Raw genomic sequence first — 24332 nt, 5'->3', positions numbered from 1 at the left:
TGACTTTTGCTCAGTTCCCTTTGGAAAAGAATTAACACTTCTAAAAACCAGGTTGGGATTTTCTTTTTCCAAATACGTAAATGACATACTTGTGCACTTTGGTGTTAGTAAGTTTTAATTAATTCCAATTAATATTTGCAGTCTTGAGTGCTGTTTGTAATATGTAGATCTTTCATTGATACTTGAGACTACAAGTCCTCACATTAAGAAAACATACTGAGAAAATAGGATGAAAATACTTTAGAATTTAATACTTTTATCTGCAAGGTATTAGTACATGGAACTAGAAATAACGTTTTTGTACAAAGTAAATAGTTACTCCACAATATATATCCAAAGCATAATAAAAATCATTTGCTACAAATAATCCCGCATTTTACATAGAAAAATAAATAGACACTCTGTACTAGCCACAGTTTGGTCTTGCTTCCATATTGGTCCTTTAGTATTTAATTGTTTCACGCGCTGCATTAATCAGGTGTTTGGAGTCAAGAATTTCTAACATAGCACTTTTACAGCACAATAAAATTATCTGGTAGTCAAGCTATTTAGAATTGTGTTTTATTGCAATGATCCTAAAAAATCTTAAGGCATTCTTTTGAGATAGTCTAGCAAGTTAACAAAACTGGTAAAATATTTGTATGCAAAAACTATGTTAGCAGTTCAGTGTGCAGCAAAATTCAATGGCGTTCAGAAGGTATATAAACATCCTCACTTTTTGTCAGAGGCAAATAAGATTTTAGCCCAAACGATACAGGCACACTTTGAAAATAAAAACAAAACTTGGGATAAGAACATTGAATTTGACACAAAAATATGTTAGTAGCACTTTTTTGTTACAAATGGAAGTGATGTTATTCAATAATTCTTCTGCCTATCAGGTCTCATTTAGGCGTATTTTTGACAAATAGCTCAAATGCCATAAACGTTTGCATGGTAACAACAAAAGAAGTCTACTGTTAATACGCAGTATTCTTCAGATGAGGTAATATTTTAATGAGAAGGTTAGGAACATGTTCATAAGCAGCTATCAATGTTAAAAAATAAGTTACAGTACCTGAAATCTCATAGCCTACTTAGGTTTTTTCCTCAATGCATGAAGAATTTTTTTTATGAAAAGGTTTTCTGTTTTTAAAAAAAGTTAGCATTTTTCAGAATTTTAGCATTTGTGTCACAGAGCTTGTATCTTTACATACAGCCACCATTAATCTTCATTCAGTAAACACTTCATTGAAAGGTTTGGCTTTTTCAGTTGTGAACAAGTTCATTTATGTAGTAACAGTGTTTTCAGAAAAAAAGAAATCCAAACTGTATACCCTTACAGAAGACAACTAAAATTTGTTTTAAAAGTATTCAACTTATTCCATAGTTGGTATATAATTACACTAAAATTACAGGGTTTTATCAAAAAACTGGCTTTTGAAAGTTCATTTGACAAATGCAAATACAGAAAATGCTAAAATCATGTGAAGTTAAGAATTGAGAAGTTATGTTTTGCTTTTGCAAGTTTCTCATAGCACCAGATTTCTATTATCATTAGACTCACTTATTGATTTGTTAGACTTTGTTGTTTAAGTGAATAAAAACGTTTTCTGCCAATCTTTGGATAGTTAACAGCGTCTTGGACCTTCAGACAGAAATCGATGGGAGTGCATTGATATTTCTCCATACAAATAAAAAAATATTTTTTGTTAACACCTGAATTTTAAAAAAGCCACTGAAATAACTTTGTTCATGTTCCATATGCTATCCTGTTGGTGTTTTTTCAAATGATGTTTTACTTAACTGTAAGAATGTATTGATTTCAGTAGATAAACCAGCCAATTTTAAAAATATTTTCATTTCCTGCACAACTGCACTTTGCTCAAAGTACTGCAAAATGAGGATCATGGTGCAGAATGGTTTCAAATTAATTGCCTAATATTAAAGTTACATTTTTTGGCAATTTATCAGTTTCTTCTGGAATAAAAGAATTAAAATTACAGCTTAACACATTCAGAAAATAAGTTTACAAGAAAACAAGACAGTGCATATCTGCTTCATCTTGTTCTCTGGAATTTTAATCAACTTTGTTCAACATTTTCTTGGCAGAGGATTCAAGACAGGAATATTTGAAATGATTCAATGAAAAATCTCAAAACTGTGGTTTATATTAAGTAATACAAAAGTATTTTGTTAGCAATATTCAGAATGCAAGGTTTTGACTGATATTTTTAAATATTTGCACATCTTCACCATGCACAGTACTAGAGTCTACACCACAGAGAGCCGCGTGACAATTTGTTTTGACTTTGTTCAGTTATATCAATGATGGCTACCCTCTGCTGGACACATCGGCAATATCAATTATTCTTCTCATAGTAATTTTGATTGGAGTTCCTTTTGTATTAATCACTGTTCTCCAATTATGCAGTGTGTAGAGCCAACACGGAATTGAATACAATTAGAATCCGTTATTATTTTAGTCGTGATTTATCTCATTTGTCGTGTTTTTGTATTCAATTAGTGGTGTTTTTAATTCCATTAATGCTGAATGGCCCATAAAGCAGAATATCTGAGCAAAACCTGGAAAAATGAAAGCAAAAAGAAAGTGATACTTGAAAGCTGCAGAAATTTGACAGTTAATAACGTGCATCCATTTTAATGCACAATGTTTATTTTACTTATTCAACAAAAATTGAAAACATACTCCTGAAGTTGTCAGACGTACTGCATTAAACTTCTGCTGAATTGGAACATATATCCAGAGTATAAAACAATCAAAGCTTTTGTCTATTCTGAAGAAAGTTTCAGGTAAATGCCTGTCTCTCTGAAGATGTTACCTTTCCCGAGTATTCCTAGTAGTATTTTTATTAAAACATTTTCGTAGTTGGTCTTTTTGGTTGTTAAAGTTTGTGCAATTTAGGAATGGTAGGCTCAACACTTTAGAACAAAACATAAACCTGTGTTAACACGGTGTGAAGCCGGATGAACACAGCAGGCTAAGCAGCATCAGAGAAGCAGGAAAGTTTGACGTTTCGGGTCGGGACCCTTCTTCAGAAACATCAAACTTTCCTGCTCCTCTAAGGCTACTTGGCCTGCTGTGTTCATCTAGCTTCACACAGCGTTATCTCAGATTTTGCAGCATCGGCAGTTCCTACTATCTCTATAAATCTGTGTTAGCATTCTTTTCCATAGGATCTCTTCCATAGATTCAAGCCCTACTCCAAATAATCCAGCTTGAAATTTATTATTAAATACTGCAGAACTGAAGGAATTTGCACTGTTTAGAATTTATCCCTAAGATATTAAAATGAAACACTATCTCCCCGCAATAGTGACAGAACATCCTATATAGCATTACTGTAAGATGTGTTTGCCCTCTGATATTTTGGTCAATGAAAATTCCTTAACCAAAACAACTAAAGGAGATTATCACCTCAATCATCTGTGATGCCATGTTTATTACAGTGGCAAAGTTCTTCAAAAGAACTTCATATGCTGTGCGCTGCTTTGGGCATTCTAATGTCATACTATGTACAATATTATACCAGTATACAAAGACATTTAGAAATATTCTTAAACACAGTTTAAAAAAGTGTCAGGCCCACTCTTTTTATTGTAAAGATTTTGAGAATAAAGTTCACAGCACAAATTAAAATAGTATTCCTTTTTAGATCATTAGAAATACTGCCAATGATTTGTAGTCATGTGTTCTGGCTTGACTTTCATGTAGCTTCTAAACAATATAACAATACACAGCAGCATTCAATTTCTGTTCATATTTTATAAACCTGATTTGTGACATTAAGTAATGCTGCACAATACTCAACAGAAAAAAAAAGTACATTTATGTAGAACCTCATGAACATTTTAAGGTGCTTTATAGTGGAGTACCCCTGAAACCTAGCCATGTTTGCATTGTAGGGAATGGAACAGCCACCTTGCTCATTAACAATGTCAGTGAGCTTAGTCTGTTACTATGATGCTTAACTCAGTAATGAACATTGGCGAGGAAACTGGAAACTGCTCCTCTACTCTTTTTCAAATAGTTCAATGGAACCTTTTATATCCACCCAAGAGTGTAAGCAGGGCCTCATTTTACTATCTCAGCTAAAAAATAACTCATCTGATAGAGTCCAAAACTAGAGCGCATAGGTTTAAGGTGATCTTATTGAAACATAATTTTGTGGGACACTGGAGAGAAGTTTGACAGGGTAGATATAGAGTAGTTGTTTCCCACTGTGGGGGACTCTAGGACCAGAAGCCATAAATCTGAGTATGGGATCACCTACTTAAGTCAGAGATGAGGAATTTCTTCTGAGTGTAGTAAATCTGTGTAATTCTTTACCACAGAAGACTATTATAGCTGAGTTTTTATTGTATTCAAGGCAGATGGGCAGGTTTCTAATCAGCAAGAGGATCAGGGTGATGAGAAAAGTAAGGAAAGTGGAGTTGAAGGCCATCAGATCAGCCATGATTTTCAGCAAATGGTGGAACAGACTCAACGTGCTGAATGGCTGCCTTCTGCTCCTACGTCTTATGATATTCTGTTATTTGTGTCGAGGAAAGCAAATGGTGCCGTGCCTGATACCATCCATATTGTTATCAGAGTCTTGTTACAGTATAACATTGTCATTAGTCTGGGAGTTCATCATTCATGCATCTCCTTTTCTGTGGTTTGCACTGTCTATAAGTCAGGTTGATCAGAGGAGCACAGTAGTCACTGAGCAAAAGTGATGACCAAGTAGTAAAGGTAAAGTTACCATAGCCCTGTCAGACCAAAGGCTGCTCTCTCATGAGACAGCAACAACTGGTGGTGGTTTAATCTAAGGATCACTGCACCTCAGGTGAAGGACCTTCATAATAACCACAGCTGGGGCAGGAATTGAACTGATGTTGTTGGTGTTACTCTGAATGCACCAGCCATTCAGCTAACTGAACTAACCAAACCCAAGTGAAGAGGTACAGATTAGCATTTGGGTAGGTTTCGGCAGTAGATGGGCCGAGTTAGTGTTTGAGTTGTGATTTTTAGACCGACGAGGATGGTCTTTGATGCATTTGATATAGCATTGAATGTGTAGCAAATTAAATGCTCATTAAATGACAGCAATAATCTAATTCAGCAGGCAAAAGCAAGTTTCACATCCAAATTGCAGACCAATATTACTTAATTTTCTTTCCTTTGAAATGTGAAGTTGTGGTACACTTCATAAAATTGTGTCATTACTGCAACTAATTCTATTTGAGATTAGTCTCTTTAAAGTTAAAAAGTAGGAAATATGAATCAGGTGTTGTACCCATGAACACTTTCAAATACCAGTGAACTGCTTTACTGTCCATTTTTGGTAAAATTATGCATTACATCAATCTGAGGTATTAACTGTTAAGATTTTTCAATTAATTACAACTACAAGACAAATTAGTTCATTCTTTGTACTAACACTGACTAACTTGTCTTGTATTTGTAGTTAATTGAAAAATCTTAACAGCTACCACTGCAGTCACTTGACCAAAAATGTTAACTGTGATTTCTCTCCACAGGTGCTGCCAGACCTGGTGCGCTTTTTCTGCAATTTCTGTTTGTTCCTGAAGGAACTACGATTGCTATATTAATACAAGTCTTGACAATTCTATATAATATGCTATTTTAGAAGCATTTGAAGTTGAATCTAGTTAATACTGGACAAGTGTAAATGTGAACCCTTTACCTTATATCATCTGTTCTGTAAATTGTTAGCATTCTTATTTCTGGTTGATTTCCGACTCTATGACTTGAGCACAAAACTCAAGATGGCATACCACTGTAGTGGAGGCCAGCACTCAGTCAGAGAAATACAACACAGGAAACAGATCCATCAGTCCAATGTGTCCATGCCAGCCATATATTCTACATAAATCTAGTTCCATTTGCCAGCATCCATACACCTATCCAGATACCTTTTAAATGGTGTAATCGTACCAACCTCCACCACTTCCTCTGGCAGCTCATTCCAAGTACATACCACCGTACACGTGAAAAAGTTGCCTGTCAAGTCCCTTCTATATCTTTCTCCTCTCACCGTATGCCCTCTAGTTTTGGACTCCTATCAGATTAGTTATCTTTTAGCGGAGATATTAAAATGATTGTAAGCCCAACCTACTCAAACTCTGATTCTGGCTTGTAAGGATTTTCATATCAATCTGGTAAACCTTCTCTGGTAAACTCTCTAATACTAATGCCAGAAGATCAGCCACTAAGTAGTCAATAACAATTTAGTGATAGATGTACCTAAAGACCAGGCAATTCATTTTCATGTGGAGTAAATAAAATTGAACGTATGCTGTTTAACAAATCACTGAAATAAACATTTTTTTCTACTACATTGATTTCAAAGGTCACAGCACCATTGAATATAACTGAGTCAGAGCACTACTGGAACAGGCCTAAGATGAAGCTGCTTTCCAAACTTATAAGTCGGATATGGTACATCAGCACAGGAGCATTGTGAGATTATAATGGAAGTATTTTAAGTCCAAATGTGAGTACCTCGACTATACGTGTTTATAAGCACTTCTCTCCTACTATTATTTAGGAGGCAGTGTATAAACGATCCTGATGCTTATGGCATAAGACATAATAAACACTTTCCAAGAACCTGATCAAAAGTTAAGTCCAAGTGAAGATGGTCTTTTCTGAAAAAGTAGTCTTGTGATTTACAAATAATCTCATTTCTCAGAAAATCATTTCTACTGTTTCGCTATTGTCCAAGTCACTTATTTACTGAACAAATACAGTGTAATGGCCTCAAACATCCATCCTGGCAAAAAAATTCCTAGTGACTGCCCTCTGTGTTTAAAAATACTCGTCTTTCATCCAGAATCTGCACCCTTGTTCACATACATAACACATTCAACACCAGGAACTGAATATAACAGCATGATTAAATTGCACAATGCTAAACTCTTGGGAAATACCTGGTTGAGTTTCACAGTACCAATTATGAATGAGAATTTCCTTTTCCAGGGCTAGGAATCATTTGAGATGTAGTCACAGACGAACCTGCATGAAGAAATGTTCAGAAATATTATATTTTGTTCAAATATGGTAAAATATGAAGTACGGAAACAAATTGAACAAAACAAGGCAACAGAATAGAATACAATACAATCAGATGAAACCAGGGCATTTATTGCAACTTATCATCCTGGATGTGGGATGAATCTCTAGCCACACCTGCTCCATCACCAAAGTGGTTGACCTGTAGCTCTAAAATAACAATCATTTCTTCATCAGATTATCTGAGAAAGTCTTCCATACACACCCTGTTTACCTCAGGGTTTGACAATTCCAATGGGGTCATGGGCAGCCTCCACTCTTCCACCTTCTAGAAAACTGAACCTATCTAAATCTCAATTGACCATATTCACATTAACCCAGCAAGACCTGCGCTCACCAAGCTATGCCAGCTCAGTTCCATATCAATTTGATTTCAGAATGTGCATCTCCATTTTCAAATCCCTGTATGAAATTCTACCTTCCTGTTTTCATAATCCCATCCACTCTAAAACCTTTTGAGATCTTGGTATTTCACCAACTCCAGCCTCTTGCATGACCCAGATTTCAACCGTTCCAGCAATGACAGACAGCTGCTCGGGTCTCCTGTTTTAGAAATCTCTCCCTAAACAGTTCCGATTCTCTGAAGCTACTCCTTGAAATCTACACCTTTGTCCATTTTTTGAATAACTGAATATTTCTTTAAATGGCTTAATGCCCATTTTTGTTTGATAATGTTGCTGTAAATACAAGTTATTGTTACCATATGAAATATAGGAGCGATCCCTTAATACACCTACAATAATTTATATTTAGAAGGCTTTTGAACATCAGAGATATTTGATCTTCCATCATTTATTCTAAAGTTATTTTATTGTATGTGCTTCACTTATAATCTATAGAATCCACAAAATTAATAGTTGTTTCTTGTGTTTCTAATTACACAATTAATAAAAATGGAGGCTCCCCACATGTTTATACTCAAGTTACACATGAGTGGCTTTAAAACATTGGAAGTACTGTGCAGATTGAACATTACTTGAGAAACTAGTGTTATTATTTCAAGGATAATACTTAATCAGTGGTTCAACTAGTTTAAATTTTCAAATGCAACTTGCCTTGAAAGGGATTTTCTGCTCCCTGCTGTGATTCACTAGATTTCAAATCTGCAAAGTAGAGCTTAGGTCTCTCATGGTATTTGACTCTGTAAGTATCAGTCATGCAATAATCCACAGAAAAATAGGTTGTTGGGGCAACGGGTTTATCTAGTCCTACCGAAGGAGCACTGGTTGCAAACACTGCAGAATCATCAGGCACGTACACCTCATGATTAGATTTTTCAGCAGAACTTGAAATCTGTCCTTGATCAGAAAACCTTCTTGTAAACTCATTCAGAGGCACTGTTGAATTGTCCGTAAACCTGGATTTTACACATGTAGCCACTTTTGTCAAAATAGAAACATTTTCCTTTTGCTCTCTTAGCTCATCCATTGTTTTGACACTTAAAACATTGCTGTCCAAATTGGATGGGGCTCTCCGATTATACATTTTTGGAGGCAAAGGTGGTGGTGATGATGACCTTTCTTGACGGGTAGATTTTAGGAAATTTTCTCTCTTTTCACAACCTTGATATGAGCTTAGGCCCTCAGACAGCAGGCATTGATCAAGCTGAGATTTCTCAGAGGATCGACTAGCTGGATGCAAATGTACCAGTGATCCAGTTGGTGGTGTTACTGTGTTTATTTCCATATGCTGTAAATGGGGAGGAATCCAGTGATCTGCTGAATCCAGTGACATTGGAAAATTGTAACCAGACTTTTTTCCATAAACAATCTTCTTGAAATCTTTACTAGGAAATACACAATCTTGTGGAACAGATATATCTTCGTTGTTGGATGTGCCTGAAATATTTGGAACAGATTTGTCTATGGGTGATTGTTTCACTTGCTGTTGTAGTGGATTTGGATCATCCTTACAGAACCTGTGGTCTTGCAAGTACATTCCTGATGACTCGTGCGTATTTTGCTGAGGGAGTGGAGCAGATTTCCTGGATCTTTCTAACGAAGGTGAGGCTTGGCCTTTGGCGAGCCTATCCATACCAAACTGCGATCTAAAAATAAAGATAAATTAATAATGCAAGTGAAACTTCTTGCACAGCATTTACAAAGTATTCCTATAAAGGAAAGATTCTCCATAAATATTTGAAATGTAACTCTTAATTGAATTTATTGCAATATCAATTACCTCTGCATGTTAAGTCCTTCAACAATCTCATCTCTTTGTTTTGACTCCTTGTTCTGCATTTCAACTGTAATGGAAAAGGAGTAAAAACTATTTTGTTGGTTCACATAAATGCAACTTCAAATAATGTCTAGTTCTTACTCAGTGCAGCCTTATATAATAAATATTACATGATCTATTCTGGCTATTTAGAAACATTCTGAAATTAAATCTATACCAATGTATAATGCACATATCGCTGAGAAAACAATTGATAATATGCATTGTGAAGAGATGAAAAATAATTTGTAAAGGTATAGACTAACTACACTCCTCATAGGAATGAAAGATAATTAAAAGTTACATTTTGCAGAATATGAATGCATTCATGTCGCAGAATGGGAAATTTGCAGACACCATGTGGGCTATCAGTAGGCCCCAATTTGCATACATCAGCACTTGCAGAAAATTACATGCCATATTACAATTGATCCTCTGCAAAGTTTTGTTAATCCTTTGATGCATCTAATATTTATCATAATCATTAATATCTTTGTTTCCAAAAAAAGCTTAATCTTGACTATTCCATTTATTACTTTAAACATCTTGATTTTATTCTGTCAAATCTTCTCAGTTTGAAGGAATCAAGCTACAGATGTTCCAAATCAGGTTGTTTTTAAAAATAATTTGGTCAACAATATAGGCAATATCAACAATGCAAGGCTGCACTTAGTACTTATTGCCATGAAAAATGGGTAGTGGCACTCAAGGCCACAACAATGTTGAAATAGATCCTTGGAATTAGGGAAACATTCCACTGTTTAGAATCATATCTGGCACAAAGGAAGATGGTTACTGTTACTGGCAGTCCATCACTTCAGTCCAAAGATGTCACTGCAGGGTTTCTGTCCCAGGCCAATAATCTTCAGCTGTTTCAAACTTTTTCCCTCCGTTATACGAATGTCTGATGATTGCCCAATTCATTACCAGTCACCACTCCTCAGATACTGATCCAGTTTGTGTCCATATGCAGAAATACCAAGACAACATATAAGCCAGGACTGATAGGTGGCAATAACATTTGCACCAGCTAAGTGCTGGGCAATGATTATCTCAAACCGAATCAGCACCCCACATCACTGAATGGCTTTACATCACTAAATTTCCCCACGAGGGACTACAACTGACTGGTATTTAAACAAGTGATAATAGGAACTGCAGATGCTGGAGAATCCAAGATAACAAAGTGTGGAGCTGGATGAACACAGCAGGCCAAGCAGCATCTCAGGAGCACAAAAGCTGACGTTTCGGGCCTAGACCCTTCTTCAGAGAGGGGGATGGAGAGAGGGAACTGGAATAAATAGGGAGAGGGGGGAGGTGGACCAAAGATGGAGAGAAAACAAGATAGGTAGAGAGGAGAGTATAGGTGAGGAGGTAGGGAGGGGATAGGTCAGTTCAGGGAAGATGGTCAGGTCAAGGAGGCGGGATGAGGTGGTAGGTAGGAAATGGAGGTGCAGCTTGAGGTGGGAAGAAGGGATGGGTGAGAGGAAGAACAGGTTAGGGAGGCAGAGACAGGCTGGGCTGGTTTTGGGATGCAGTGGGGGGAGGGGACGAGCTGGGCTGGCTTTGGGATGCAGTGGGGGAAGGGGAGATTTTGAAGCTTGTGAAGTCCACATTGATGCCATTGGGCTGCAGGGTTCCCAAGCGGAATATGAGTTGCTGTTCCTGCAACCTTCGGGTGGCATCATTGTGGCACTGCAGGAGGCCCATGATGGACATGTCGTCTGAGGAACGGGAGGGGGAGTTGAAATGGTTCGCGACTGGGAGGTGCAGTTGTTTGTTGCGAACCGAGCAGAGGTGTCCTGCAAAGCGGTCCCCAAGCCTCCACTTGGTTTCCCCAATGTAGAGGAAGCCACACCGGGTGCAATGGATACAATATAACACATTGGCAGATGTGCAGGTGAACATCTGCTTGATATGGAAGATCATCTTGGGGCCTGGGATGGGGCTGAGGGAGGAGGTGTGGGGGCAAGTGTAGCACTTCCTGCGGTGGCAGGGGAAGGTGCCGGGTGTGATGGAGTTGGAGGGGAGTATGGAGCGGACAAGGGAGTCGCGGAGAGAGTGGTCTCTGCGCAAGGCAGACAAGGGTGGGGATGGAAAAATAGCTTGGGTGGTGGGGTCGGATTGTAAATGGCGAAAGTGTCGGAGGATGATGCGTTGTATCCGGAGGTTGGTGGGGTGGTATGTGAGAATGAGGGGGATCCTCTGGGGGCGGTTGTGGCGGGGGCAGGATGTGAGGGATGTGTTGCGGGAAATGCGGGAGACCAGGTCAAGGGCGTTCTCGACTACTGCGGGGGGAAAGTTGTGGTCCTTGAAGAGCTTGGACATCTGGGATGTGCGGGAGTGGAATGCCTCATCCTGGGAGCTGATGCGGCGGAGGCGGAGGAATTGGAAATAGGGGATGGAATTTTTGCAGGAGGGTGGGTGGGAGGTGGTGTATTCTAGGTAGCTGTGGGGTGTCAGTGGGCTTGAAATGGACATCAGTTTCTAGCTGGTTACCTGAGATGGAGACTGAGGTGTCCAGGAAGGTGAGGGATGTGTTGAAGATGGCCCAGGTGAACTTGAGGTTGGGGTGGAAGGTGTTGGTAAAGTGGATGAACTGTTCGAGCTCCTCTGGGGAGGAAGAGGCGGCGCCGATAGAGTCATCAATGTAATGGAGGAAGAGGTGGGTTTTGGGGCCTGTGTAGGTGCGGAAGAGGGACTGTTCCACGTAGCCTACAAAGAGGCAGGCATAGCTTGGACCCATGCAGGTACCCAAGGCCGCCCCCTTTGTCTGTAGGAAGTGGGAGGAATCGAAAGAGAAGTTGTTGAGGGTGAGGACGAGTTTTGTGACTGCATCACAAAACCTGCCCAGCTCATCCCCTCCCGCTACTGCATCCCAAAACCAGCCCAGCCTGTCTCTGCTTCCCTAACCCGTTCTTCCTCTCACCCATCCCTTCCTCCCACCTCAAGCTGCACCTCCATTTCCTACCTACCATCATCTTCCCTGGACTGACCTATCCCCTCCCTACCTTCTCACCACCTATCTTGTTTTATCTCCATCTTCGGTCCGCCTCCCCCTCTCTCCCTATTTATTCCAGTTCCCTCCCCCCATCCCCCTCTCTGATGAAGGGTCTAGGCCCGAAACGTCAGCTTTTGTGCTCCTGAGATGCTGCTTGGCCTGCTGTGTTTACCCAGCTCCACACTTCGTTATCTTGTAATTAAACCAGACAGGTTTTGTCTACTTTGCCTAAATAGGGTACAGTATACTCCGAAGGAAGCAGCCTCATCTTCTTTAACATTGTAGCTAAAAGCCTTCATTCTAGTAAATCTCTTTGGCTTCTTGACAGAAAAGGACAACAGACAATTCTTGTGTCTAAGCAGTACTTTTCTAAAGTTATTACAATCACAATGGGCTTTTTGTGCTGAAAATCTTTATGTCTTTATGTCACCTTTCGTTATCTCGGCATTCCAAAATGCTACCTATTCAATGAAGTACATTATAAAAATGAATGCCCTTAAAGTAAGCTAAGCCTCAACCAAACATATAAACCCTCCCCAAATAGCACTTAGATAAACGATTGGATATCTTTGCAGTATAAGCTTTCTCCACAATAGACAGAATTCCTGTAATCTATGGGATGTTATCCAATTACTCATCAGAGTGGAGGTGGTGCTTAAGTTTATTATTTAAAACAAAGTCAGCACCACTGGCATTGAAATAAAAAAACAAAAGAACTGCAGATGCTGTAAATCAGGAAACAAAACAAATTGCTGGAAAAGCTCGGCAGGTCTGGCAGCATCTGCGAAGGAAAGAACAAGAGTTAACATTTCGGGTCCAGTGTTCTGAGGAAGGGTTACCAGACCCGAAATGTTAACTCTTGTTCTTTCCTTCGCACGTGCTGCCAGACTTGTTGAGCTTTTCCAGCAATTTCTGTTTTGTGTCCACCGACAGTGGAACTTACCTCAAGAGACATTTAAGTGTGAAACCACTGACTCAATTAGTTACAGTGGGATTATTCCTCTAAGGCCAACATTTGGTTTACAGGGCTTTTGCAGTGTGGTGATAGCAGCCCCACCTCTGGGCTAAAAGGCCTACACTTAAGTCGCATTTGCTCCAGAGGTGAATCATGACATGCCTGAATAGATTGATTAAAACCATCTAACACCTGGCATACATTCTGCACATTTCTAATGCTAGTTAGGAAAAATCAACAACCGAAAATAGAATATTCTTGTTTACATATTATTTTAAATCGTACAATCCTTAAAAAATATTTTTCCATCCAAGAATGCCATATATACCAGAGACCAAATCCTCATCATTTCAGGCTGAAAAAAGAATGGTCTAAGCTGAAGTGCAACAAACAGGAGAAACCTGTTCCATCAGTCATACCTGTCGATAGCTGCAATGAGTTTTATGATTATGGACGGCAATTTTTAGAAGGTAGGAAGGAAATAGGCACTCACCTAAACAAAACTACACAGAAATGTAATTTCAGCATGCTTCCATCCAATCTCAATTTACAATGTAGCAAAAACTAGAAAACCATGAAAATGATTTCTTACATTTCATTTGTGAATTTCTTTTTAAGCCTACAGAGCATTCGATGTGGCACATTCCGAAACCTTAATTCAGGTACTACAGTAGATACATGTCTCCTACATCAAAAGCAAAGAACTGCGGATGCTGGAAATTGAAAATAAAAGCAGAAAGTGCTGGAGAAATGCAGTACGGCAGTATCTGTGGGGACAGGAATTGAATTAATATTGAGCCCAATTGAATCTTCAGAACTGAAAGGGGCTGGAAAATTGTGTTTTTGTTTTATGCTGCAGACAGAGGCAATAGAGAAGCAAGTGGAACAGGCTGTCTCTAATTATGAGCACCTGTACAAAGGGTTGCTAATGGTAGTGAAGGAAAGATAGAGATGTAAGAGGTGTAACTGAAGATGTGAAAAGGAAAAAATGGGTCTGCTCTACTGACAAGAAAGCCAACAAGACAAAAAAAGACAGCTGTGTATTAGATGGGGTTGGGGTGGCTTCTGAGGAGGAGGAGTGGTGGGTGCTGGAGGATTTAACAGAACAGTAGGATACCGAGGTCATCCTCTGAAATTGTGAAATTTAAAACTGAATTAAAGAGGCTGCAAGATGCTAAAATGGGAAAGAGGTGTTGCTTTTCCAGCTTGTATTGTGTTTCACTGGAACACAGCAGCAGGCCCAGGATAGCAATGTTTGCATGGGACACTGATTCACTCCTCCAGCACTCCTAACAATTCCTCACTTGTCCACGTCAGCAATCGTAGGTGTATCACCTATTCATTCACCTCCTCACTGTCCTCACCATCCCCCCCCCCCCCCCCCCCCCCCCCACCAAAACGCATCTACAAGGACACTGCTGCCACCAACATCCAAGATTCACCAGCCGGCATCGCTTCATCCACTGCCTCCGCAGCCAGCATCTCCAGATGAGACACTAGCACCCAGCCATGCTGAGTCTTCACCATCCCCCCAAGACCTCCCCCTCACTGAGGACGAATGGTCAGTCCTCAGTAAAGGACTCACCCTTGTCCCCCTCCACCCACACATCGACTAATACTATTCACGTTTGGACACTGAGCAGTTTTTCCGCTGCCTCCGCATTTACTTCTTTAACCTTGAGCCTAACCCTCCCTCTACTGACACGTTCTCCTGCCTCCAACACAGCCCCTAAGTCCTGGGCACCACCCCAAGGCCTCCTACCCTCCCTTGGCCTCTTCATCTCTAATTGCCGTCGAGACATCGATCGCCTCAAACTCTCCACCCGTCTCACCCACTCCAACCTCTCCCCCACAGAATGTGCAGCCCTCCACTCAAATCCCAACCTCACCATAAAACCCCTGGACAAGGGAGGCGCAGTTGTAGTATGGCGCACTAACCTCTACATCGCCGAGGCCAGGTGCCTGCTCTCTGACACCTCCTATCGCCCCCTTGATCATGACCCCAACCGCCAAGCACCAAACCATCATCTCCCAAACCATCCACAACCTCATCACCTCCGGTGACCTCCCACCCACAGCCTCCAACCTCATCACTCCCCAACCCTGAACCGCCTGCTTCTATCGCCTTCCCAAAATCCACAAACCTGCCTGCCCTGGTCGAGCCATTGTCTCCGCCTGCTGCTGCCCACCGAACTTATCTCCACCTATCTCGACTCCATTTTCTCACCCTTGGTTCAGGAACTCCCTAACTAAGTCCATGACACCACCCATGCTCTCTACTTGCTCCAGAACTTCCAATTCCCTGGTCCCCAACACCTCATCTTTACCATGGAAGTCTGGTCCCTATAGACCTACATTCCCCATGCAGATGGCCTAAAGGCGCTCCGGTTCTTCCTGTCGGCAGGCCAGACCAGCCCCCTCCAACGACAACCTCATCCGCCTAGCCGAACTCGTCCTCACCCTCAACAACTTCCCTTTCAATTCCTCCCACTTCCTACAGACAAAAGGGGTGGCTATGGATACCCGCACGGGCCCAAGCTATGCCTGCCTCTTTGCAGGATACATAGAACATTCCCCCTTCCAAACTTACACTGACCCGATACCCCACATTTTCCTCCGTTACATTGATGACTGTATCGGCACTGCCTCATGCTCCCACGAGGAGCTCGAACAGTTGAGCCACTTCGTTAACACCGTCCAACCCAACCTCAAGTTCACCTGGACCATTTCTGATACCTCTCTCTCCTTCCTGAACCCCTCTGTCTCCATCTCTGGCATCCACCTGGAAAGTGATATCCATTTCAAATCTACCGACTCCCACAACTACCTAGAATACAACTCCTCACACCCACCTTCCTGCAAAAAGGCCATGCTCATTTCCAATTCCTTCGCTTCCGCTGCATCTGCTCCCAAGATGAGGCATCCCACTCTGACATCCCAGATGTCCTCTTTCTTCAAGGACCGCAACTTCCCCTCCAGTGTTCAAAAAATGCCCTCGACCATGTCTCCCGCATTACCCACAACTCATCCCACACACCCACTACCCGCAATAACAACCATAACAGAATCCCCCTCTGCCTCACGTACCAACCCACCAAGCTCCGAATCCAATGCATCCTCTTCTGGCATTTCCACCATCTGCAATCTGACCCCACTACCAAAGACATTTTTCCCTCCCCCGCACCTCCACACCTGCACCCCCCCCCCACCCCCGACCCCCAATCTGCTTTCTGGAGGGACCACTTTCTCTGTGACTCCCTTGTCCGCTCCACATTCCCCTCCAGCCCCACCACCCCCAGCACTTTTCCCTGCAATCGAAGCAAGTGCTACACCTGTCCCTACAACTCCCGTACATCCCAGGCCCAAGAAGACCTTGCACATCAAACAGATGTTCAACTGCACATCTGCTAATGTGGTATACCGTATCATTGTTCCCGTTGTGGCCTTGCCTACATCGTGGGAAACCAAGTGGAGGCTTGGGGACTGCTTTGCAGAACACCTACGTTCAGTTTGCAACAAACAACTACATCTCCCAGTCACAAACCATTTTAACTCCCCCTCCCACTCCTTGGATGACATGTCCATCCTGGGCCTCCTGCACTGTCACAATGATGCCACCCAAAAGCTGCAGGAACAGCATCACATATTCTGCTTGGGAACTCTGCAGCCCAATGGTATCAATGTGGACTTCACAAGCTTCAAAATCTCCCCTCCCCCAACCACAACCAGCCTACCACCTAGTCCCTACCTCCCTAACCATTCCTCCCACCTCAAGCCCCACCCCCACCTCCTACCCACCAATCTCATCCCGCCTCCTTGACTTGGCCATCCTCCCTGGACTGACCTATCCCCTCCCTAACTGCCCACCTACACTGTCTCTAAACCCGCCTCTGTGACCTGTCTATTTCTTCTCCTTTATCCGTCTTCTAGCCACCTCCCCCACTCTCCTTATTCATTTCAGAATCCCATTCCCCTCCCCCATTTCTGAAGAAGGATCTCGACCTGAAACATCGGCTTTCCTGCTCCTCTGGTGCTGCTTGGCCTGCTGTGTTCATCCAGCTCTACAATGTGTTACCTCAGGTTCTCCAGCATCGGTAGTTCCTACTATCTCTATGTAAAGCTTTATCTTACTTGAACTTGCACAAATACTGCTGTATTTGCTGCTCACAATGCAGTATGCTTTACAGTGGCAAGAACAACTGCCAATTAGGTGATTGCTTTCAGAAACACCTCCACTCTAATCTTCCAGTTGTTTGCCATTTCAATAAACCATTTTCCTCCCAGCAAATATTTCTGTCCTGAGCTTGCTATATAGTGTTCCAATTAAGCACACTGCAAATTACAGAAACACCTTCTCATTTCCCGCAGACATCTTACAGCGTCCAGGACTCAATATTCAATTTCACAATTTCGGAGCATGACCTCTGTATCCTCCATGCCCCCCCCCACTCCTCACCGCCCACACTTCCAATGCACACATACACAGCTGTGTTTTGTTCACTTTGCTCTCATTAGTGCAGACACATTTTCTCCTTTTCGCAACTTCATTTACATCCATTTTTACATTTCTATCTTCACTTCACCCCCATCCCTTTGGTCTTTGTAAGGGTACTCAAAGCCAACCTGTTCCACTTGCTCCTCTCCCTCTACCTATAGCATACAAAAATAATTTTCCAGTTCTTTCCAATTATGAGGTCATACCAGACTCAAAACATTAACTCCGCTTCTCTCTCCACAGATGCTACCTGACCTGCCGAGTTCCTCCAACATGTTGTTTTCACATACGTCTACTATGTCTATATATGTGTCATTCATAAAAACCATAAGAACTGTGGATGCTGTTAATGAGGAACAAAGAGAGAAGTGGCTGGAAAAAACTCCGTAGGTCTAGCAACTGATTTTTTTCTTCACAGATGCTAACATTTCAGGTCCAATGACCTTCCTCAGAAATGATAGTAGCTGGGAAAATGTTGGTTTCTATGCAGAAAACAGGGAGGGGAACGGTGCAGGGAGTAAACGATAGGATAAAGAACAGAGCCCAAAGAGAGAGAAGAGCAGTTGGACACACAAAGGAGTTGGTAACAATTCAGCTAGGAGGATGAATAGCTGTTAATGGAGATTAGTGACTAACAATAGTGTGTAATGGCAGGCTATGTGATAACAAAGCATGGTGTGGGATAGGGGGTTAGGACATAGAACATAACAGCACAGTACAGGCCCTTCGGCCCTCAATGTTGTGCCGACCTGTCATACCGATCTGAAGCCCAACTAACCTCCACTATTCCATATGCTTGTCCTCTGGGAGAGTTTAGGCCCTAAAATTATTGAACTTGATATTGATCTGAAGGACTTCAGGGTCCCCAAGTGGAAAATGAAGTGTTGTTCTTCCAGCTTACGTTGAGCTCCACTAGAACACTGCAGCAAGCCAGAGACAGAGATATTGGGCAGGGAACGGGGCGGTGTGTTAAAGTGGCAGGCAACAGATAGCTCAGGGTCTTTTTTGCGAGCAGAACACAGATATTCTGCGAAGCAGTCACTCAGTCTGCAAAATAGAGAATCTGAATAACACTTTAAAAGTATCAGTCATGATACAGCAAAGTATATTACTCTAACTCAAATTGTTTCATTTTTAAAAGTGAAGAAATTACTTTGATTACAAAATATAGCTTTTACGTAGTGATGGAAGAACTACTGAACAGTCAAGCTATTCCCGGCCTGGTAGTCAAATATAAAAAAGATAAAATGTAAAAGATTTGAAAACAGTAATTCCAGGGATTAAAACTCTCATTCAGTTTATTTTTAGTGACTAAAAAAATGGCCTATAAATTAAAGTACGTTAGTTCAGCTAAACTGAAATTATTGACCTGAATGAAGAAGTTAAACAGCAAACTTAACGAGGTACATTAAATCATTTTGGATTTTCTAACCCCTGAACACAGCCACTATGCAATACAGTCTGCAGCAACCAGATTCCCTTTTCACGACACACTTGCCACAAGGACAGCTGCTCATCGGCATATCTCAATGTACCAGACACAGGATGATCTCAAGAGTACAGCATTTGATTCCATGCTATTTCAAAGACTACAGTGACTGCATGTCAAAGGAATTTGTCACGTTGGCGTGTCCGAAACAAGATACACTATACATGGAATTTTTTTCTTAAATATTTCAGTCATATTTTGAGAGAATCATTCACTTTCAAAATAACCTTAAGGGAAAAATGGTCACACAGATAAGCTAAACCAAAGTTATTAACAAAAACTGAAAATTAGCAAAAAACTTTAATTTTCAATACAACTGATCAAAATTCATTAATTATATAACAAGATTCGTCAAATTTTCCTTTAAATTTACACTTAATTTTTAAGTAGATTAAGGATAAGGGAGTAATTTGAAAACAATGATCTTAAGAATGAGGTACGAGGGAGGACACAAACTAGTGGACAGTGGGAATGGAATAAGGAATATTGACAAATTAAGTAAACTGTGACAGCAAAGGAGGAGCACAATACTTGTAATAAGGTAACAAAGGCATAAATAGAGACATTTCTAATGAAGGGGTTGTGACAGGGCACAGGTAATGAATCACGTCAACATCATGTGATAGTTACTAATGCGAGATTTATATCTGAAGTTTCAAAAGTATTGACCTAGATTACAACATAGCTAATCTCTTATGAAGTGAGATTTCAGATACTGGTCACTTATAACAGTCACTTTATTTTTCTCAATGCTGATTGGATTAATTGATCTTTTCTTTGCCACAAGTTGGTATTAATAAAATGCTCCAGAATTCAGCAAGTATCATGCGAACGAACTATAAAGACTTTAAAATATACACCAGTATCATCAATTATTTACAGCATAGTCTGCTTTGTTAATTAGCCCTTTAACTTCTATGTACTCTGTATATGCACAATAGAGTCCAAAGACAATAACGGGCAGAAGCAGAAGTTAGCCATTTAGCATGTTGAGCATGCTCAGCTATTCAAGGACATCGTGGCTAAATTAATAATCCTCAATTTTGCTTTCCTGCCCTATCTCTGTAATCCTCAATTCTGAAGGGTCACTGGACCTGAAATGTTAATTCTGCTTTCTCTCCAAAAATGTTTCCAGAGTTTTCCAGCAATTTTGTTTGGCTTGATTTCCACTATCCACAGTTTTTTTTATTTATTTTATCCTCGATTCCTTTACTGATCTTCCTGGAAGTATTTTTCAGAGTCCCACCATTTACTATGCCATCCCGTACCTCATTAGCCCACTTCAAATTAATTATTTCACTTTTCCAGGTTGAATTCCATTTGCTCTACACACCCAAACAATCTGTTGATATCTAGCTGCATTTTACAGCCAACTTCCTTGTTATTTACTATCCTACCAATTTTGAGTCATTGGGCCCATAGGATCTGCACCAATCCTCTGCCTTGTCATAGGGCAAGAGACAGAGTGTCGTATAAAAAAGGGCCCTAGATAGGCAACGGTAAGATACAGACAAATAACCAAGCATGAAAGCATTGCAGAATTAATACTGGACAAGGCAATGAAGCAACATCAAGTTGAAATAACAATTTTAATACAATGCAGTGGGAAGATTACTTTCATTACTTAGTTTTATTGCTTAAATGAAAGTGAACAATTGAGGAGTTGCTGTTTCTCTTTATTATCTTGTGAAGGTGGCTATGAGGCATTTTCTTGAATTGCTGCGATACGTCAGGCCTGCGTACACCAACAATGCCAAGGATCTTGAACCAGCAACAATGAAGCAGAACAATATGGTTCCAAGTCAGCAGTGAACGTGATTAAGAGGGGAATTTTCAGGTGGTGATCTTCCAGTGGGTCTCCTGCATTTGTCTTTCTGATCTTTGACAGAGTTTGTGGATTTGAAAGGTGCCGAAGGAATCATGGCAAGCTGCTGCAGTGCATCTTGTATGTAATATACACTGCTGCCACTATGCTGTGGAAGAATCATGATAACGGATGAGGTGCCGAATATACATGTTACTTTGTACTGGATTCTTGACCATTGGAAATGCACTCAAGCAGAATGTAAAGAGCAATCTAATGCACTCCTGACGTGGGTTTTGTAGACGGTAGCCAGGCTTTGGGGTGTCAAAATGGTGAGTTCCTTACTATATAATTCAGAGTCACTATCTACTCTTGTAACTACTATATCCATATGGCTGACCTAGTTCTGTTCAGTGTAACTCCAGGATGTTGATATTGGGGATTTAATGATGGCAATGATGTAGATTGTAAAGGGGAGATGGGTAGATTCTGTTTTATTGGAAACAGTCATTATTTGGCATTTGTTGGCACAAACAATCTTCAGTTATCAGCCAGGTCCTGATTTTTGCAAATAGACATGAACTGCTTCAATGACTGAGGAATCTGTAATCATCAGCAAAGACCCACTTCAGATCGTTTGATGGAAAGAAAGTCATTAAGAAAGCAGCTAAAGATTTTGTGCCTAGGATACTATCTTGAGAAACTCCCACCGCAATGCCCCAGGACTCAAATAATTGGCCTCTATCAATCAAAACCAATTTCCTCTGTGTTGGATAAGAGTCCGAACAGTGAAGAGAATCCCCCCACCCACAAATTCCTTTATAGCTCTTATTAGAATCCACACTGCAATTTTGCCAGCACTCCTTGATACCACATTGAAATAAAATAGGGCATTCACATCAAGTGCAGTCACTCCTAGCTTCCCTTTGGAGTTCAGCGCTTTATTTCTTGTTTGAATCAAGGCCAAAATGAGGTCAAAAGATACACAGCACTGGAAGAATCCAAACTGAGCATCGATAATCAGGTTATTACTGTTTTAAGTGCAAACTGACCACACTTCCCATCACTTTACTGATGAAGGTAAATCATTGAATATAAGGTGGAAAGAAATGGGCAAACAGACTCCCCTATGTGACATGACGACAGAAAATGCTTTGGTCAAAGTTTTGAAAGACTGTAAGATGAAAAGGTTGTTAAGGAAAGGAGCAGGAAAAATGAACCGAGTTATGTGTGGCTATAACATCTCACAATGAATTGTCTAAAGCTGATGCATAGATGTTGCAAAGGTGGAAGCAGATTTTTGTGACATCAGGATTGAAGTTCTCTCCGCTTAGAGTCATACAGATGTACAAACTTCTCATAATCTTGAGGTTGGTTGGCTTGCCGAGCTGGTCCATTGTTCCGGAGATGTTTCACTACCCTGCTGGGTAACATCAGTGCAGCCTCTGATGAAGCGGTGTGTTTTCCCGCCTGGTTTTTAAACTCAAGTCCATTGAGCTGGATTACCTCACTTCCAGTTTTCCTTCATAGTGGCATGTATATGGGGTCAAGTTCTGTGTGTTTATTGGTGGCTTTCTTCACTCATCTCAATCCACATGGATAGGGAGAACGACCAATTCAACTGGAACAACACCAAAATCTTGGGACAAGCTAAGCAGAGACAACCACGGGAATTCCTAGAAGCCTGGTACTCCATGAAGAAAGCCATCAGTAAACACACAGAACTCGACTCCCAATACACTCCACTACTAAGGAAAACTGGAAGTGAGGCAATCTAGCTCAATGGACTCCAGAGTTTAAAAACCAGAAGGGAAAACACAACAAAGCTTCATCGGAGGCTGCACTGAAGATGTCACCCAGCAGGGTAATGAAGCCTCTGTGGAACAACAAACCAGCTCGGCGAACCAATCACCCTCAACACCCATAAGCCGAGCTACAAATCTACTCCAAAACCCTAGAGACTTCTCAAACTGCTTTGGCCTGAGAAAGTGGTTAGGTTAGTGGATGAACTAATAGCAAAGGAACACAATTTACGGCATATGCCAAAAATTGGTTTCAATCATCTTAATGTTCTATTTGAGGAGGTTTTGCATATCCATGACTTAATAACTAAAACAAAAACAGAAGTTGCTGGAAAAGGTCAAAAGGTCTGGCAGCATTCGTGAAGAGAAATCAGAGTTATTGTTTCGGTCCAGTGACCCTTCCTCAGAGCCGTACCCAAAATGTTAAACTCTGATTTCTCTTTACAGATGCTACAAAACCTGCTGAGTTTCTTCAGGAATTTCTGCTTGTCTTTGATTTACAGCGTTTGCAGTTCTTTCAGTTTTTAATTTGTAACAACTGTCTATCCAAATTGGAGAATAAACATGAAACCTTGCAGGAAACAATCTCTAGCAAAAATCTCACATTAATGAAGATGAGAATACCAACAGGAGAAAAACTGTCAATGTTAAAATTCTTTTTCTCACAAACCTACTCTTAAGCAGATGATAAATTATGTTTTTCATTTCTTTAAACAGTGACTATTTCATTTTCTTGTTAAACATTCTAGATTGTTCACATATTGTGTAGGAACGTAAGTGCATTGAAGTTTAGATCCAAAGGCAACATGAGGAGAAACATTTTCATATAGTATGCGATTAGGATCTGGAATGCAACGTCTGAGAGTTTAGAGGAAGCAGATTCAATTTTGGGTTTCAAAGGGGAATTTGGTAATTATCTGAAGAGAAAAATCTGCAGTGTTGCCAGGGAAAGGACAAGGAAGTTACCGTGCAAAGACCTGGCATTTATTGATGGGCCTGGATGATCTTTGTGTGTGTTGTAACCATTCTACAATTCTATTTTCTTTAACTTCTTTTCAACAATTAGCCATACAAAAAACACAGCTCTATTATCTGTACGAGATGTATAGATCTGCCAAGATTTTAAGTTAACTACAATAACAAATAGCACATTTGATAAACTATTCTTCTGATTTCAGCTTCAGTTGCTCAATCACATGCTTTTGAAACGCAAACAGAAACTGCTGGAAAAACTCAGCAGGTCTGGCAGCATCTCTGAAGAGAAAACAGAGTTAATATTTCAGGTCCAGTCTTCAAAGCTGTTTGAAGCTAGCGGAAAGTTGTTTTTCTCTTGCTACAGAAGGGGTGGGGTTGGGGGGAGTGGGGGGGGGGGGGGGGGGCAGAGGTAGAAGTCAACTATAGATGAAAGAGGTGTCGGCCAGGGAACACTGTGTTGAAAGGCAGGAAGCTCAAGGTCATTTTTGCGGACAGAGACCACTTCAGAATTACGTC

At 40.8% G+C, this 24332-nt stretch overlaps 1 protein-coding gene across 1 annotated transcript in view; it reads right to left on the bottom strand.

Moving 5' to 3' along the window:
- Window positions 1-225: 225 nt before the first annotated feature.
- The window catches only part of LOC125463259 (inactive ubiquitin carboxyl-terminal hydrolase 53-like), an 89060-nt gene continuing 64953 nt past the window's right edge, over window positions 226-24332 (bottom strand). Inside the window, exons 14-17 of the mRNA XM_048554343.2 lie at window positions 9260-9323; window positions 8134-9125; window positions 6937-7021; window positions 226-2565 (exon numbers count right to left, since the gene is read on the bottom strand). Of these exons, the coding sequence (XP_048410300.1) occupies window positions 6960-7021; window positions 8134-9125; window positions 9260-9323 (1118 nt within the window). The 3' untranslated portion in view covers window positions 226-2565; window positions 6937-6959. The remainder of the gene's footprint in view (window positions 2566-6936; window positions 7022-8133; window positions 9126-9259; window positions 9324-24332) is intronic.

Source organism: Stegostoma tigrinum, chromosome 1 (genome assembly GCF_030684315.1).
Source record: "Stegostoma tigrinum isolate sSteTig4 chromosome 1, sSteTig4.hap1, whole genome shotgun sequence".
NCBI classification, from domain to species: domain Eukaryota; kingdom Metazoa; phylum Chordata; class Chondrichthyes; order Orectolobiformes; family Stegostomatidae; genus Stegostoma; species Stegostoma tigrinum.
The sequence above is the reverse complement of the archived record's forward strand: the minus strand, read 5'-3'. Positions and strand labels throughout refer to the sequence as shown.